This window comes from Alternaria viburni (genome assembly GCF_023758015.1).
Source record: "Alternaria viburni strain BMP 2772 chromosome Unknown scaffold_8, whole genome shotgun sequence".
In the NCBI taxonomy this organism is placed as follows: domain Eukaryota; kingdom Fungi; phylum Ascomycota; class Dothideomycetes; order Pleosporales; family Pleosporaceae; genus Alternaria; species Alternaria viburni.
In genome coordinates this window covers 635,202-650,989 of record NW_026055777.1, presented here as the reverse complement: position 1 = coordinate 650,989, position 15,788 = coordinate 635,202, and the positions used below count along the sequence as shown (strand labels likewise).

Here is a 15,788-nt window from a genome sequence, read left to right as displayed (position 1 = left end):
TTACAAGAAGTAAACTGCAGCAGCGCCGAGCAGCGCGCTCATGCCAATGGCACCAGTCTGCCTGGGGGCAGCGTTGTCAGTGTTGGAAGGAGTGCTGGTGGGGTCAGCAGCATCGCTAGCGTCTTCGCCGATGCTGGTGGTGGGAGTGGGCTGGCCACTGGTGAAGGGAACATCAGAGACGGGAGTTGCGCCCTCGAATGCTGGCTCTCCCTCGTCAGAGGTGGAGTCGGCAATGGTCGCGTTGGAGGGGTTGAGGACCTCGTCGATGACGTGAACAACACCGTTGGCAATGAGGATGTCGGAAGCGACGACACGAGCGTTGTTCACGAAGATACCGCCCTCACCGATAGTGATGGTAAGTTGCTCGCCGTTGGCAGTGGTGAGGTTGGTGCCGTTCTCAAGGGTAGAAGAGTAGCCAATGGTGCCGGCGATGACGTGGTAGGTAAGGATGCTGGCAGCGTCCTCAGTGCTTAGGTTACCGAGAGCAGAGCCAATGTTCTGGAAAGCCTCGTTGTTGGGTGCGAAGATGGTGATGTTCGGGGTGTTGTTGACGGTGTCAAACAAGTCGGTCGCGTTGATGGCTCCGCGGAGGGCAACAAGGTCGGCGGCAGAAAGGGTGTCGGCAGTGTTCTCAGGTAGAGTCAGGACACTATCGATGATGTGGATCACACCACCAGTGAAGTTAACATCCTGCGTTTGTTAGCTAAGCAAAAGACAAAGTAAGAGAAGAGCACATACGGCTGTTGTAACAGTTGAGTTGGCGAGCAGACCACTGTAGAACATTACGCTGTCATCCATGGCAATTGCCTCGACGACCTGACCTCCAGTGACATTGGTGAACATTGGGTTGGTCAACGCTGTAGGAACGAAGGTGCTGGTGTTGGTGATGTCGGTCGACCTGAATGTACCGTTGAGCACGTGGTACTGTAGCAGGGCGGTGAGGAGGCCCTCGTTGGAAGTGAGACTGGAAAGTGTCTCATTGTCGATCTTTCCGAAAGCACTGTTGGAGGGTGCGAGAATGGTGATGTTGGTGAGACCAGCCAAAGACTCAAGTACACCTGCGGGAATGACCGACTGGAGGGTAGAGAGCTCGTCGGTGGAGTTCAAGGCGGCAGCGAGATCAGGGACAGTCTCGTTCTGAGCAAGTGCGAAGCCCGCAAGGGCGAGGACGGAGAGTTGCTTGAGCATGTTGATGACAGGCCGACCTGATGATACTAGGATATCACGAGAGGAGGTAGTATGAGGTGGATGATTGTCCAGATGGTACACAACAAGAGGGGAAGCTGGACAATAAGTACTATGCCACCCATGCACATAGCCACAGACCAATTGTTCCGCCGGGCCTCAGCAAGGTTGGCATTTGCTCTTCCAAGCACATCTCGAACAAACGCCACCGGCCAGTTCTTTCCGCACCCCATGCTGGCCAATAAGGCCTCCTTTCGTAGCACGGCCTTCCAGGGCGAAGCTTGTAGCTCGCGATGTTGCCCAGTGACAACGGGAAAGAGTTTGCCAAGTCATTGCACAAGTGGAGCTATGACACAGCTGAAGCCGTACATAGATGCGACCAACAAGCAGCTAGCGTTCTCCGCATGCACTTGGGTGGCATGTAATAGCGACGTTGAGGCTGTTGATCACCCGTGTGTATTCACTCTCTACAAGCTCTTGCTCTTTGGAGGTTTTCTGCCAACGACGGTACCCATAGCGGCCGCTCTTTTACAGTAGTGCTTGCGACTTCCTGGTCAAGTTTGGTAGACTGGCTGTCAGAAATCGATTGAGAGAGTCCGCGTTGTTTCTAGACCCAGGGCGCTGGGCTGAGGTGAAGTGCAACAAGCATGCGCCGCTCGATCCGGAAAGTGTGGGGTAAGCATGCACCAGTAGCTTGGCAGACGACACCATGACCCAATCGAGCTCGTCTCGAAGGTCTGGGGCGCGTACCTAACTCCGTTTCTTGGGCATACGATGCAAGCATCGAACATTCCTACAGCAGATCGGGCGGGCACGCCATGTGGCTAAGGAACCATTGCGCGTCTCTTCACACAGCCTTGTTTGTTATTTTCTCAACCCACCACTGGTCAACATGCCGGAGCCGGTGCTGGTGGCACAGTCGCATGCTTTTACAAGCAACACGCGTCGACAGTATGAATTAAACCTCTCGCGCAACCGTGAATGTCATAGCCAAGCATCACTCCAAGGTATCACCAAGATTCAAGCAACGATGCATGACGACATCGATCTCGAGATCTCTCCCTCAACCGTCTTTCTAAGTAATACAAATCCATTTCTAATCAAACCGACATTGGCCCGTATGTTACAACAACAAAGAACATCACGGCAAATTTTCACCGATGACCCTGCACCCTCCTCCAAGCCCGGAGTATCATTTTAACCGAAGATCACGAATAAGACTGCTACGCGCTACCAAGACGCGTCTCACACCAATGTCGTCTCGTTGTTCCAAGCGACTCCGTACTCGTCTATACAGACCCCTGTCCATTTTCCCTGAACATCGAGCCCTAGCGGTGAATTCAGGTACCCATACAAGTTTGTATAGTCAGGACCCTGATCTGAGAGGAGTGGTAGGTTAGCTCGCATAAGCTGACGGCGCGGACCTCCGTACCACTTTTTCTAGGCATCGTGGACTGTGCTGCCGGCAAGTCTTACTTTAGGACAAGGCGACTCTTAGCATTTCTAGCCAGAATTGCAGTACATTACACGATGCGACATGTCCTCCTATTTCGTTGTTCTGCGCCGTATCGACTCATACTCGAGTAGGGCATTGCTCCGTTCGTGCTGCGCCTCGCTTTGATGTACCAAGGAGATATCGAGAAACTCGTCTATCTGGAATCACCCAGATGACAATTATATCCATGCCAATTATTGTCAGCAGCTTGTTTCGAAGTTCGGTCGGTCGGAGGACTAAATGGTCCGTAGCCTCTTGTTTCAAAATTCCACTGCTTGGCTGTGCAGCCTCGTCGGTGGCCTGAGCATTGCACATTGAGCCTCCCCCGAACAACCCCTTCGCAAATCCGAAATGCAGGAACGTCTCCTACTCAGCGGCAGCCAGCCCGAGGGCAATCTCGTCTTCTCGCCTTTGAGTAAACCCATAGGCCGGAAGGCATCCTATCCGGTGCTGTCGTTGGATACCACAACGCATCTTCGTTCTTCCAAGCGTCATGGCGATAACAGAGTTGAGAAAGGCCGTGAAGGTTGTCTCCATTAATCGCTTCGTCATACTAGCCCGGGGAATATGGAATACAGTGATATTTCCTTGGAAGAGTACTTCGGGTGCAGGGACTTCAAAGAGTAAATCTTACTTCCACGTCCATCTGCGGGATACAGTCCAGAGATCGGATGAATGCCGCTACATATTATATATGTTCGACATCGAGTGGTGGAAGACAAGACGAGATCGAGGGCGGAAGACTGAAATTTATGGCAGTCTGACAGTGCAACTGGACAGCTGAGTTCAGCTGGCATCGTAGAAGTTATATTGATCCAGATGTGTCGGCGTGGTGTCCTCGCGAGGGATGAAATTCGAAGACTGCATGGGTGTGTATTCGCTGAACAAGTCGGCCATGCTCGCTTCTGGACCGAAGCCAAGGTTTTGCATGAATTGTGGTTGGGAATTCGACCTAGTTGTGCTATCCAGTGACGCCAATTCGTCGAAAAAGCTCTCCAGATCGCTGGTAGGCTCTGGGCAGCGAGGATCGAATTGAGACGGAGTAGAGCCCGGATGCAGCGTATGTTGAGGGACTGCCACCGGCTGAGCTATAGGACGTGTGTTTGAACACATCGATTGTCCTGGATCCGGAGTTACCATATGGGCATCGTTTATATGCTGTCTGAAAGGCATGACCGAGCTCTCCGGCACTTGCAAATGAGTCGGCACGTCAAAATAGGCTATGACCTTTTCCTGCAGTCTTTGTAGCCGCATGTGGTATACGTCATGCAGGACAATGCGAGCTGCATGCCTATTGACAACGTCTATCAGACACCGGATTGCTGGTGGTAGGCATTGAGAGAAAGCATGTTCGAAGCAATGGTCTAGCACATCCAACAGCCGGTGGAGGCTTCTGTCAGACGGAGTGCATGCGAAAGAGGCGCAATGATACGTCGTTAACAGTAAGACGACCGGTGGTGTCAAGATCGCGAAAGTATTGTCGGAACATATGTGAGCTAATTTCATAGGCATCAGCGCTCTCCATCTTTCGAGATGCTCGACCGCATCTTTGTAAAGATACTGTGACGTTGTATCTTCGATGCTAATGAGTACGTCGACAAGGTCGACAAGACTGTTGAAAATGCTGAGAGAGAGTAACGGGGCTCGCCTTCCTGCGTGTGAGGGATCCTGAAAGCCAGACCATGGTTGCCACTCTTCCAGACCGTCTTCATCAATGGTTCCAAGGTGCACGAAGTCGCTTCTTCGGAAATGCGGACGCCGTTTGAGTTGAAGTGCTAGCATGCTATCGAGCAGAAAGCAACCAAAATAAACATGCTTGCCTCTGGGATTACTCATCAGCGTCACCTGGTCTACACTTTCCAGGACCCTTGAGGCAGATCCAACAAGCAACCAGGCATCTCCAGTATGTATTCGCAACATGTTAAAGACAACCAAATTGAGAAGGGCTTTGATGTGGCCAATGTCGAGGCGATCCAGTTCACTGGGTACGAGCGACTTGGCGTGCTCGTATAGTTTCCTGGGCTTTACTGATGAAGAGTCCAACGGATTACACGTCATGGCTGTTCCGTAAAGTGATCCCACCGCCAACACGCTCCATAGTTCAGCGAACAAGCCAGATCCAGGCTGACCAGATACACTTGGAATGCCCTGAACAGGGAGGTCGTAGGCAGTCTTCAAGATGTCATGCTTCTCGCAGATTGGAAGCCAGGATTGTACGTTGGTGAAGTAGACCTCTATAAGCTTCCAGCTGTCTCCCAATAGTGGTTCAGATGACGCTGCCATAAGCTGATCGAGATTTGCATGCTCGACATGCTCCTGTAGGTAGGCGCTACGATCCTGGGTATGGCTAGCATGTGCAGCTACAGACTCATCTACTCCGGAGTCGTCATCACTGGTATGAGGTGAAATCCCAGTCGATTGTTCATGACGCGAAGGTTCTCCTCCAGATAGTAGCTTATCCACCTCGGTGTAAAATTTCGCTTTCCGCCATCGTCTGTGCAGCTTGTTTGCCTCTTTCGAGTCACCACGACCCAATAGTAGTGAAGATGCTCCTTCTTGCGCCAGCTTCTCATGGAGAGCTGTCTCATTTTCAGAGTCTCGCTGGAACAAATAGGCAAGTGCTAGCTCAAGAGTGCGAATGTAGCCAGGTTGGATACCTCTTTTCTTGGGATTTGCAGTGTACGAGCATTCTCTCGACGTTCCTGAGCAAGTGGAGCACGTTGGCTGTACTCCGTCGCACTTCTCACGGGCGACACGGCACTGGTCACATGCTCGTGATACTCGGGTTCGTTTGGCAGGCTTCTCCTCCGGCTGGGGTGCGGAACGGCGCTTTGCCTGGGCTTGGGCAGGCATGAGCCTTATTCGGACGAAAAGACAGCGAGTGAGCAGGTGCCGAAACTAATCTCGGGTGACAAAATTGCCAATGACGTCTTCGCATGGTTCGCGGATTTGTTTTCTGCGGTATTATGAGTAAACGCGGCAAAGCTCGGTGGCAGGCGCCGCCAACCCACCGTTTGAACTGTCCACCTGCGCCGCGGAGCTCATCAGCTGCAAGGCCGGGGATCTATCATGTGTGAGTAATAATTGACCCGCGGATAGTCTTTTCGTACGCCCTCAAGGCACGTTAAGGGAGTGCAAAGTTGTCGCGTGTCCAGGCGAAGTCGGGAAGGCGCAAAAGAGGGGGAAGATAGCTTATCCGGAACTTGCAATGTGCGAGTGCTCCTCGCACACAAGTAGCCTGCGCCAGTACCCAACCACCATCGCGACATGGCGTCGCGTAAATGTAATCGTTATCCTTCTTACAACCTCTTCCCCTACTCCCCAGGCTGACTGGGGTTCTTTGTGTGTTTACGGCCTTACCATGCATATACATAGAGGTCGCAAACACACCCGGCTCAGCAATATACAGCGCACCTCACCTTTTGTCCCTGGGATCACCGGAACTACAGCACACTTCCCGAACACCAGATACCGGATCCGGGGGCCAAGGGGTACCTGAAATAAGTCTTGCGCATCCTGGAGGTCTCGACTATGGCTTCTGTGGTGGTTGGGAAACGCGTCTTTGCGTCCTTGGGCGAGGACGATGGAGCCACCAGTGACTTCTACCGCCGGCACAATAGGCCAATTTCAGGGGAGGCCGCTCCATCCAGGACTGGTGGATCCCGTCAGAGGCGGAAGCTCAGTGTGGGCGACATGTGTAGGAAAATAACCCGTACCTTGATCGGTCGCATACTGACCAGCGACAGCCTCCGCAATGTTCGGTACCCGCTCCACTCCTCTCGCTGCCCCCACCCCCGCCGCTCCTGCGAGTTATCGCCGCCGCACATTCAAGAAGGATGCCTCCATCGTGCTTCTCGGTATGCCAGGAACTGGCAAGTCCACCCTGGCTGTCATTGCCTCGATGGCTTGCCGGAGGCGCGTTGTCGATATTGATGACATGTTCCAAGATACGACGGGCTTTTCTACTGCCAAATACCGCAAGCAATTCGGTGCGGCCAACTATAATTTGCGACAAGAAGAACTGCTAAGAGGTCTTCTTCATGAGCATGACCACGACGCGATACTTGTCTGCAATGGTGTCTCTCTGGAGCGGAATGGGCAAACCTTGATACAAGACTTCGGTCGGACACATCCCGTAGTACATGTACTGCGCGATCTTCCTAGCCTGCATAGCTACCTGGGCCGGCCTGACATGCAGAGACTCAATGACATGTTCGCCTTTACCGCACCTATGCTACGGCGCTGCTCTAATTACGAGTTTTATAACATATCCGAAGCCAAAGCCGGGAACGTTGACACGTCAGATGACCAGACCATGGCTCCAGCATTTCTCACACTGAAGAGGGCGCAGAGGACCTTCCTCAAGTACTTGTCGCTTATAACGACTCCCGAGCTTCCGGATGAGTCGGTTGGGGCGTCCATTCCACCACTAGAACCTGGTTATCCGCTGTCCGATGTAGCAACCGAGCTTCGGAAATACACTTGTGCCGTGCAGGTATCGCTGCAAGACATACTTGCTCCAGACGCCGACGTTCAGAGCCTAGAAGTTGGCGCTGACGCCTTTGAGATCACCCTTGATTTGAGTCAACAACGTCCCATGGCCACCCTCATGGACGATGTTAGCGCTTGTGTGTCGAAAGTACGCAGAAGCACAGTGGTACCGATCATATACCATGTGCTGCCTACTTCTACCTCGGATGGCAGCCGAACACTCTATCTGGAATACATACATCATGGTTTGCGCCTGGTCCCTGAGTACGCGACTATCGACTTGTCGCTGGACCCTGGCGCGCTTGCGGACGTCATCAACTCTCGTGGTACAACCAAGATGATCGGACATCTGCATGCCGACAAGCCATGGGAGGATCATTCTTGGGTGGCACAGTACGAAAAGGCCGTACGTGTTGGGTGTTCCGTCGTTCGATTTACTCGGCCAGCTCATTCCATTGATGACGATGCCTCGGTTCGCAGCTTCAGTCGTCGAATGGCAGCGCAGGATGCCCAGATCCCTTTGATTTGTTATAATACAGGACGAGCTGGTCGACGCTCCGTATGCTTCAACCAACATTTTACGCCTGTTGTTGCGGCCTCGAAAAGGGACGAGGCTGACGATACCGCGTCAATAGCACAGTACCCACGCGATTCTTGGCTTACTGCTAAAGAAGTGACACAAGCCCTCTACAATTCATTCACATTCGACCCCATGCAAATGTACATCATTGGTGTGCGCCTGGGATACAGCGTATCGCCAGCGATGCACAATGCAGCGTACAATGCTTGCGGAATGCCACACATTTTCAGTCGCATCGAGAGCCCGACTGTGAACCGTCTCCAGGAGCTTGTACGCAAGCCGAACTTCGGTGGGTCCATTGTCATACAGCCCTTCAAGATGGAGGTAATGGCGCTGGTAGACTCACTGAGTCAACATGCCCGAGCGATTGGCGCTGTCAACACGGTTATACCTGTACGTCGGAGAAAGGACGATGGCAGCATCCCAAGCGACCTCGAACTCTTCCATGAGCGCAACCAGTCTGGGCCCGTCCAAGCTCTCTATGGAGACAACACCGAATGGATTGGGATCCGGTCCTGCGTACGACGTGGTCTCTCTCCAGCTAACGCGGTACGGCCGTCAACGTGCGGGCTCATTATTGGGGCTGGCGGTATGGCGAGGGCAGCTGTTTACGCGCTCTTGCAATTGGGTGTAATGAACATTGCCATTTTCAACCGAACTTACAAGAGAGCCGAGAGTCTCGTAGAGCACTTCTCGCGGCTCGCCTCGAGCTCAGTGGACCAAGTCAGCTCACGGAAGATGTGGCAGATGCGGCCAAACTTGACGATATTGAAATCGCGCGATGAATGCTGGCCGGAGCATCTCCGGGAGCCTACTATCATCATTTCGTGCATACCTACGGATCCAATAGATGGGGGCCCAGCAGCGCAATTTTCGCTACCTCCACAGTGGATGGAGAGTCCGACTGGCGGTGTCGTGATGGAGACGGCATACAAGACGCTCAATACACCACTGTCGCAGCAAGTGCGAGACGCGCCAAAGAAGCTATGGACGTACATGGACGGTCTAGACTTTATCCCCGAGCAGGCATTCGCTCAGTTCGAGCTGTTTACTGGCAAGCGAGCGCCACGGAGGGTGATGCGTGAGGAGGTACTGCGTGCATGGAGGGACGAGCAGGGCAATACTGATTTGGAGATGGTGAAGAAGAGATGCGCAGCCATAGACGACCAGGAGCCGTAGGGCTGCATGATGATACGAAGCATAATGTTATAATGCCTAATGACGAGCGTTGACTTCGATATAACTGCGTCGAGTCGGCTAAGCATGCTCACCTGGGCAAGATAGACGATAAGATCCCTGCAGCGATCTGTGGTGCACGTTCCTAGTGAAAGTCGGGACGCGTCGAGTTGACAACAACTGCACAAGCCAATGCGCTTACCGCTGCAATCCCGCCGCAACATAACTTAGCCACGCCTAGATTCAGCTTCCGCGCAGCTCAGACTACTATGCACCATCACGACAGGACGGCTGCCCGGAAATGACGACGCGCCAGCCCCTCCAAACCCTTCCCCCGCCGTCGGCCAACGTTATCAACACCCGCTACGCCCACCTCCAACGGCCCGCGAGCACCCAGGAAGACGTGCAGGATGCAGCTTCCGTCGGGTCTGCGCTGAGCGATCTCGAAAACGATGCCGAGGACGAATTCGAGAAGCGCATGATCCAGAATGCGCGCGACGAGCGGCGGCTGAACCAGGCGCTGGGGAGCAGACCGCAGGCTTTCCGGAAGGCACGCATCCACCCACGCGTCGGGCTGACTCTGGACAACCTGGAGAGGAACAACGCGGTAGCTGGGGCGGATGACCAGGTCAAATTTGAGAGCCCGCCCAGCAGCACCGGGAGCGCGAGGAGCGACCCGGCGATACACGCGCCAGCTACATGGGGGAGGAAGAGCAGGAGCAACCGGAACTGGATGCGTACCATCACGTACGAGGAAGAGCAGCAGCAGACACCCGAGCGAGCCGACGACACAATACACGACCACTACGATGAAGCACATGCAAACGTGCCGCGTCGCTCAGTCGAAGACAGCCCGCTCTCGCACAAGGGCACACCACGCAACGACCAGTCGCAAGAGTGGGACCTTACGTTTGAGCTCAACGAAGCCTCTATGATAGCATCCACGCCTTACATACCACGGAACACGGTGCTAGACGATATACGGCAGAGAGAAATGGAGGCTGTCAAGGAGCAGGCAGCCACTGCCCGGCTGGAGAGAATGCGCCAAGGGTCGCCCGAACAATCGCGCCCGCGGACATCTTCTATACGGACGGTAGACACTGTAGATAGCAGCGCGAGAATAACAGATCAGGTGACACAGCCAGCTCCTTCGCCGAAGCGGAGACTGCGCACGCGGACCCATTCGTGGCAGTCCATTGGGAAGGCGCAGCCGGTCACGGGCATCGGCATGGAAGATCCGCCAGTTGCCATGTACAAGAGTGCCGAGAACATAGCTGCAGTAGATCGCGAAGTAGTCGCCACGGCCCAGCCTGTCCCTCCAAGACGCATACCGAACCGAAGAGAAGACTCGCAGGATCTATTGCGGCGGCTCGCGAGAGTCTCCAATACACCAAGCCCGAGACAGACAGCACCATCCAGACCGGAATCTGCGCCCCCAGCACCGCTCGACAGCGCACCGCAGACTTTGCTGACCGAGACTACGCAATCTGAAAGCAAACCCGCCTCTGTGGAGGAGACGCCTGTTTCTGCCGAGGTTCCTGATGCAGTAGCAGCGACCTCGACCGTGCGGCAAGAGCACACTGAATCCAAGGAAGCTGCGGCAAGGACCGAGCAGGTGGAAGCTACACCAATGCCGAAAGAGCGACCCGCCCTAAACCCAAAGACGCCAGTGGTGACTGGTGCTTGGGTCGATACACCAGGCCCGCGTACAGTACAAAGACCTGTCGTGGCGTCCAGATCGCGTTCACTTTCACCCAAGAAAGGCAGTCCGCGCAAGCAAAGACCGTCTGAGAAGGCCGAAGAGCCATCCGAAGCCGTGTCCGTAGAGCCTGTTCGCCCTCAACTTCCAAAGTCTGCATTGCAGGCTCTCGTAGACGAAGCCAAATCTCAAGGCAGACGGCCATCAGCCGACTTCGGCGATTCGACCATCAACTCACTCGAGGATCTCATCGCTCCGTCAGGTGAAAGCCAAATAGACGAAGACACTCTTCAAGGCCTTCAGCTACCGACCGAGACTCCTCGTAACGAGGCAGAGCGCCAGCGACAGCAAGAACTGTTACATCTCCACCGCATGAACGACCGCCTTCGCGCAGCGCGGACCAGCATTCGCGACGCAAGCCGCGGCATGAAGCGCGTCGAAGACCAAGTCGAGCACGTAGAAGAGGGCGAGAATGGCGAAAAAGTCAAAGTGGTGAGTCGTGCATGCCCTTGCGCGATAGACGATCATGTCCAGAACTTTTCCATGTTGAGATGGTGGAAAAGTCTGTTTTGGCAGCAACAATTGAAGACCCTACGCCAGACATCGAACAGTTGGGGGAGAGCGTGGGGCGGGCTCACAGGCTTGAGTATCTTCTTGATAATCCTTTTCACTTGGTGGATAAGTGAAGAGATTGCTTGGTATGTTGCATCTGTTCTGCCGTTTCGCGTACAGGAACGTTACTGACTAGTCTCACAGCGAGATGTACTGCCAGCCGATGTATGCTTACTCGTCGCCCCACCCATTCAGCGTCAACATGAAGGCTCCCAAGTTCCCCTTTGTCATACCCACACTCATCTACCGGACCTTCGTTCAAGGCTGGTGGGTACCAATATCGTCCTTCTTTTCTTGGATTGCCGCCACCATGTGGAGTTTATTCTTTGGTTTCGAAGAGGCGCAGGCCGTTAATTACAGTGCCAGCCAGACTATTAAAGCTGGGAGCACCATGAGGGAAAGCCACTGGATTAGCGACGAGGCGGCTAAACTTATGGAGGAGAAGGGCTGGGATCACAGCATGTTTGAAGACGAGATTCTGCCCGGGGGCAGGTGACGGCAAGGAATTGCTTTTGTCATAGTCATTCACTACTTTCCTTTTGTCGCATTGATTCAGCGAAGGCGTCTTGTCTATTAGGGCCGCATGTTTGAAACAGGAGTTGGATACGCCACGATTGTATTATTATGATAGCGTCTTGGATATCGCGTGTGAGTAGCAAGGGTCGTGTTGGTTTATCGACTGATCCTTGATCATTGCATAAGAAGAAATTTATCGCATACCTCAACTTCGGCTTTAAGATGCTTTTGTGATCGAGACGGAATGAAGGACTAAGACATCTGCTTCGCATCTTTTTGGGTAGTTCCGCCTGTGTGGCATCAGCCTCGAGTAGCTCGTCGTCTATTCTGTTCAAGCTTGGCCTGCAGTTCTCGGGCTTCTTCCTCTTCCTTCTCCAATTCCCGGCGTAGCCTTTCTTCACACGCTTTGGCTTCAGCCGTGATGATCAAGCCTGTACTTGTATCTTCGAGCGCGCAGGCGGGGTCTCTCGGCTCCAAACTCAACGTGAAAGGTGGAGCCCAGTGTTTACTCAACAGCGACCTGGTGGTAGCCCTACTTACCTCATCTACGCCAGTGTAGCGCGCGTAGTCGAAGCCTTTGCCTAGCACATCACTCTAAACGACAGGATTACTCCCTTCTTTGAAAGCTGTTCTCGCTGTTGAGCGTCGATAGTTGGAAGACCATCCAGCAACGCGTCTCCATGGTTGATACTGCCGTTACATGGGACTAGAAGTGCTACATGATCTTGTACATACTGACGCTGTGTAATAGAAGTATGCCGTCATGTAATCGACGATTAGTCGACATAGGTCAGGGCATGAGTGAACACCTGGGCAGCGTCGACAAGGAACAACGAGGAATATATTCTGGGGTGGTCGCCAGACAGCAGAGTATCGCATTTTGCGATTGCGATATACTATAGTGCTCGTTATGCGATACGCAATGCGGCTGTTGTTGGATGTATCAGTGATGCCGAAAGGCTAGCATCTTGTTGCCCCGCGAGCAGCGGCGCGTCCTCGCAGCACGTGACGTATGGGCTTCCACCTGAGCACTCTCCAAACTCTGCCTGCCCCTCAACTCAAAACCTACGCAAGCCACCATTTGCAGATTGCTCGGCCAGACTCCGATGACGAGCGACCAACGCGAACCGTCGCCTGGGTACTGATACACAATCGCGCCGCTACCCCAGCCCATTGGCGCGCGCTCCTCGCTTCTGGACAAGTTTACATCTGCATCCGGCATGGTGTTGCGGACTTCAAACACCTGCTAACTCAGACACCCTTGCATCACCCCAGCTGAAACATGCTGATTGGTTTCAAGCGCCGCCCGTCCAATCCTCCAACCATTAATAGTTTCCCGGTTCTGGGGTGTCGTTCGCAAGGTTTAGGGGCGGAACACCTGGGACGCGTACCTTGTGGACTCGAAGTGTCTCAGTATGCCGCCCTCTGTGGGGGCTTGACAGGACCTTAAAAGGTGGAGGGGCTCGCTGCTGCGCGAGGGAGGTAAAGGCAACGTGAAGCAGGTCTAGCAACTTGCGGACGGTGCGGTGTAACAACATTCTTATCTTTCGAGCGCGGGCCGCACACAGTACATTCTCTTCTTGTTGACGACGACGCCGTATTTACGCCGTAATTTGGGGTCGGAAGGCTTACTATCACTCATTCTTTGTCGCCGCCCCTCGTTTCTGTTCGACCTCACTATCTGACTTGCGCCTACGATCCTTCGGTCATTCCCACGTTCAACGCAAGATCAGTTCTCAAAACGCCAAAATGTTTCTCGCCACAATTAAACTCTTCTCGTTCCTGATCAATCCAGAGTTCTGGGCCAGGACCGGCTTCTTCGTCGGCTACATTATCGCTTTCCTCCTCGTCTTGGAAGTTGTCCGTCTAGCCAGCACAGATGCGAATCGCAAAGAGGTTGAGAAACTTCTAGACGCGTATGCTGCGTCGAGGAGTGACGTGCCTGTGAGAAGACGTCGAGAAGAGGCTGCACCAGTGAAGAAGGTGGTGCAGGTATCCATCGATGAATTGGAAGACATGGAGAGGAGAAGTGTGATTGCCGAGCAGGAAAGACAAACACAAGAACATCAACAACGGGAACAAGAACGGACACGCACTCCTAGCCCTGCAGCGGCGCGGATACCAGAGTCCAGACATACCGAAGAGAAGCGCAGACGCAGAACGACATCTACATCCGTATCTCCACATGCTACTTCTCAGTCCCACTCACACCCGCAAACCACCTCCTCTTCGAGTCCTACCCGCCGTCTTCGGAAACGCAGCGACACGCTCAACTCTTCCAGCAGCGCAGAGGCTAAGGGCACTGCCGTACGGAGGCGCAGGGAAACTTCTCCCATAGAGTCTAAGACACGGGAGTCGAGGCATGCGAGTCCAACACCAAGATCGAGAAGTAAGGAGGCCAAGATACTAGGTGGATCATTGGGCAAGATGCTGAGGAGTAGAGGCTGAAGTTGAGCGGAGAGTCCGAGACGAATTATGTATAACCTTTTATGCTACGTAGGCATGACTTTACGAGTAGATGTAAATCTTCGAAATGTACAAAATTGGGTATCTTATCAACGCGTTCACGAACCCCAATCATGCTTCCTTTTTGTCTATCCTGAAACTCGACGTTAGGTCCAGTCTATGCACCTGCCAACCCATCCATACCCCCAATCTCCTTTTCAAATACCTCGAAGTCCACTCCTTCGTCTTCGAACATCTTCTTCACCTTCTCGGCGGCAGCTATCTGTCGCTCTTGCGTGAAGCCACCCGGAGCGTTGCTTTCGTACTGGATGAGCTCGACCCATCTGAAGAACAAGCTCTCCTTGCCCATGGCTGTGAGCCGGTCCTTGAACTGTATGACCTTGTCCCTCGCTTCGGTTTCCGAGCCTTCGTCGAGCTTCGCGCATTCCCAGACGGCCCATTGTCCGTTCTCTGCTTCAGGGTCGCCGACGTAGACGAAGACGCATTTGCGGAGGTGGTCGAGTGTGATGTCCTTGCGATCGAGCAGTTGCGTGGCAGCAACCATGCCAAAGAAGTCCAGGTCGAAGTCTGAATCCATCAACAGATATCCCGTCTTCTCCCTCAACCTCGTCTTGTCAACCGCGGGCAGAACTCTGGTCTTGAAGAAGGGATTATCCGCGCCTGCACGCCCACTTCCACCTTCAGCCTCCCCAAGCAGGTCCTTGGCTCCCCATCCTCTGCTGACCCTCACATATACCTCCTCGTCCCTAAAGCCCACATTCCACCGCCAGCTCACGGGATTGCCTGGCTGCTCAATGAAGAAGGTGAACGGCCAGAGCGCCACGAACCGGAAAAGTAGGAAGTCCAGCATGAACATTGCCATGCGCTTTCCTACCCTCCATAGCAGAGTTGCCCAAGACGTGCCTGCCCAGTATATGGTGGTCTCATTGTGGTTTCCCATGACGGACATGAGGATGGCCCAGTAGTGAGGCCCGATGACGTACAGGCGCCATAGTACGAGCGCGGTTATGGCCGTGTTGAGGAGGACTGGGACGCCGAATATACGCCGCTTAAACCAGGCTGGATGCACATCGACATGTGTTATGTAAACGAGCGAGCGGTCGAAGGTGGACAGGAGCGTCTCGAGTTCAGCCGGGGCTGCGGTGAAGGGCTGTGGGATGGCTTTCTTGGACTTTGTGCCGGCGGGCTTGACCGCGCGTTGCTTAGTCTTGGGCGGCATGGCGAAGGCTACGAAATTGCGGAAACTACGACGGGGTTTGGAGGAAGCATTGGCCGAAATTACGATGTACTGAACGTTGTGGTTGGACACACGCAACGTCGAGCTCCAGCATCATTCCGATCAGTTTCACCGTTCCGAAAATCTGGGGTAGCTGCCATCCATCCGCCACACCACACCTCGAGATATCCATTCTCAACCTCAACTGCTCCTTTTCCCTAGCTTGACACACGCTCAATTCGCTCCTTTATGCAAGTGCGACACCTTATCTCTCAGCCTCCCCAAGGCTTTCACATGCGACGTCTATTTCGGGGCAAAAGCAGGTCGGCCTTTGTTCTGCAAAACCCCCCGA

The 15,788-nt window shown here is 53.8% G+C and overlaps 5 protein-coding genes across 5 annotated transcripts; 3 read left to right on the top strand and 2 right to left on the bottom strand.

Annotated features, from left to right (window-relative positions):
• On the bottom strand, positions 1-1,188 carry J4E79_004655 (uncharacterized protein; the record flags this gene model as incomplete). Its single annotated transcript, XM_049353538.1, has 2 exons — positions 1-690; positions 739-1,188. The coding sequence occupies 2 exons, from the start codon at positions 1,186-1,188 to the stop codon at positions 1-3; spliced, it is 1,140 nt and encodes a 379-aa protein (XP_049211986.1).
• A 5,023-nt stretch (positions 1,189-6,211) lies between these two features.
• On the top strand, positions 6,212-8,930 carry J4E79_004654 (uncharacterized protein; the record flags this gene model as incomplete). Its single annotated transcript, XM_049353537.1, has 2 exons — positions 6,212-6,377; positions 6,427-8,930. 2 exons carry the CDS (start codon positions 6,212-6,214, stop codon positions 8,928-8,930), a joined length of 2,670 nt encoding a protein of 889 aa, XP_049211985.1.
• A 298-nt stretch (positions 8,931-9,228) lies between these two features.
• On the top strand, positions 9,229-11,734 carry J4E79_004653 (uncharacterized protein; the record flags this gene model as incomplete). Its single annotated transcript, XM_049353536.1, has 3 exons — positions 9,229-11,118; positions 11,227-11,324; positions 11,383-11,734. 3 exons carry the CDS (start codon positions 9,229-9,231, stop codon positions 11,732-11,734), a joined length of 2,340 nt encoding a protein of 779 aa, XP_049211984.1.
• A 1,769-nt stretch (positions 11,735-13,503) lies between these two features.
• On the top strand, positions 13,504-14,051 carry J4E79_004652 (uncharacterized protein; the record flags this gene model as incomplete). Its single annotated transcript, XM_049353535.1, has 2 exons — positions 13,504-13,785; positions 13,887-14,051. 2 exons carry the CDS (start codon positions 13,504-13,506, stop codon positions 14,049-14,051), a joined length of 447 nt encoding a protein of 148 aa, XP_049211983.1.
• Positions 14,052-14,377: 326 nt separating this feature from the next.
• Positions 14,378-15,439, bottom strand: J4E79_004651 (uncharacterized protein; the record flags this gene model as incomplete). Its single annotated transcript, XM_049353534.1, has 1 exon — positions 14,378-15,439. One exon carries the CDS (start codon positions 15,437-15,439, stop codon positions 14,378-14,380), a length of 1,062 nt encoding a protein of 353 aa, XP_049211982.1.
• Positions 15,440-15,788: the final 349 nt, after the last annotated feature.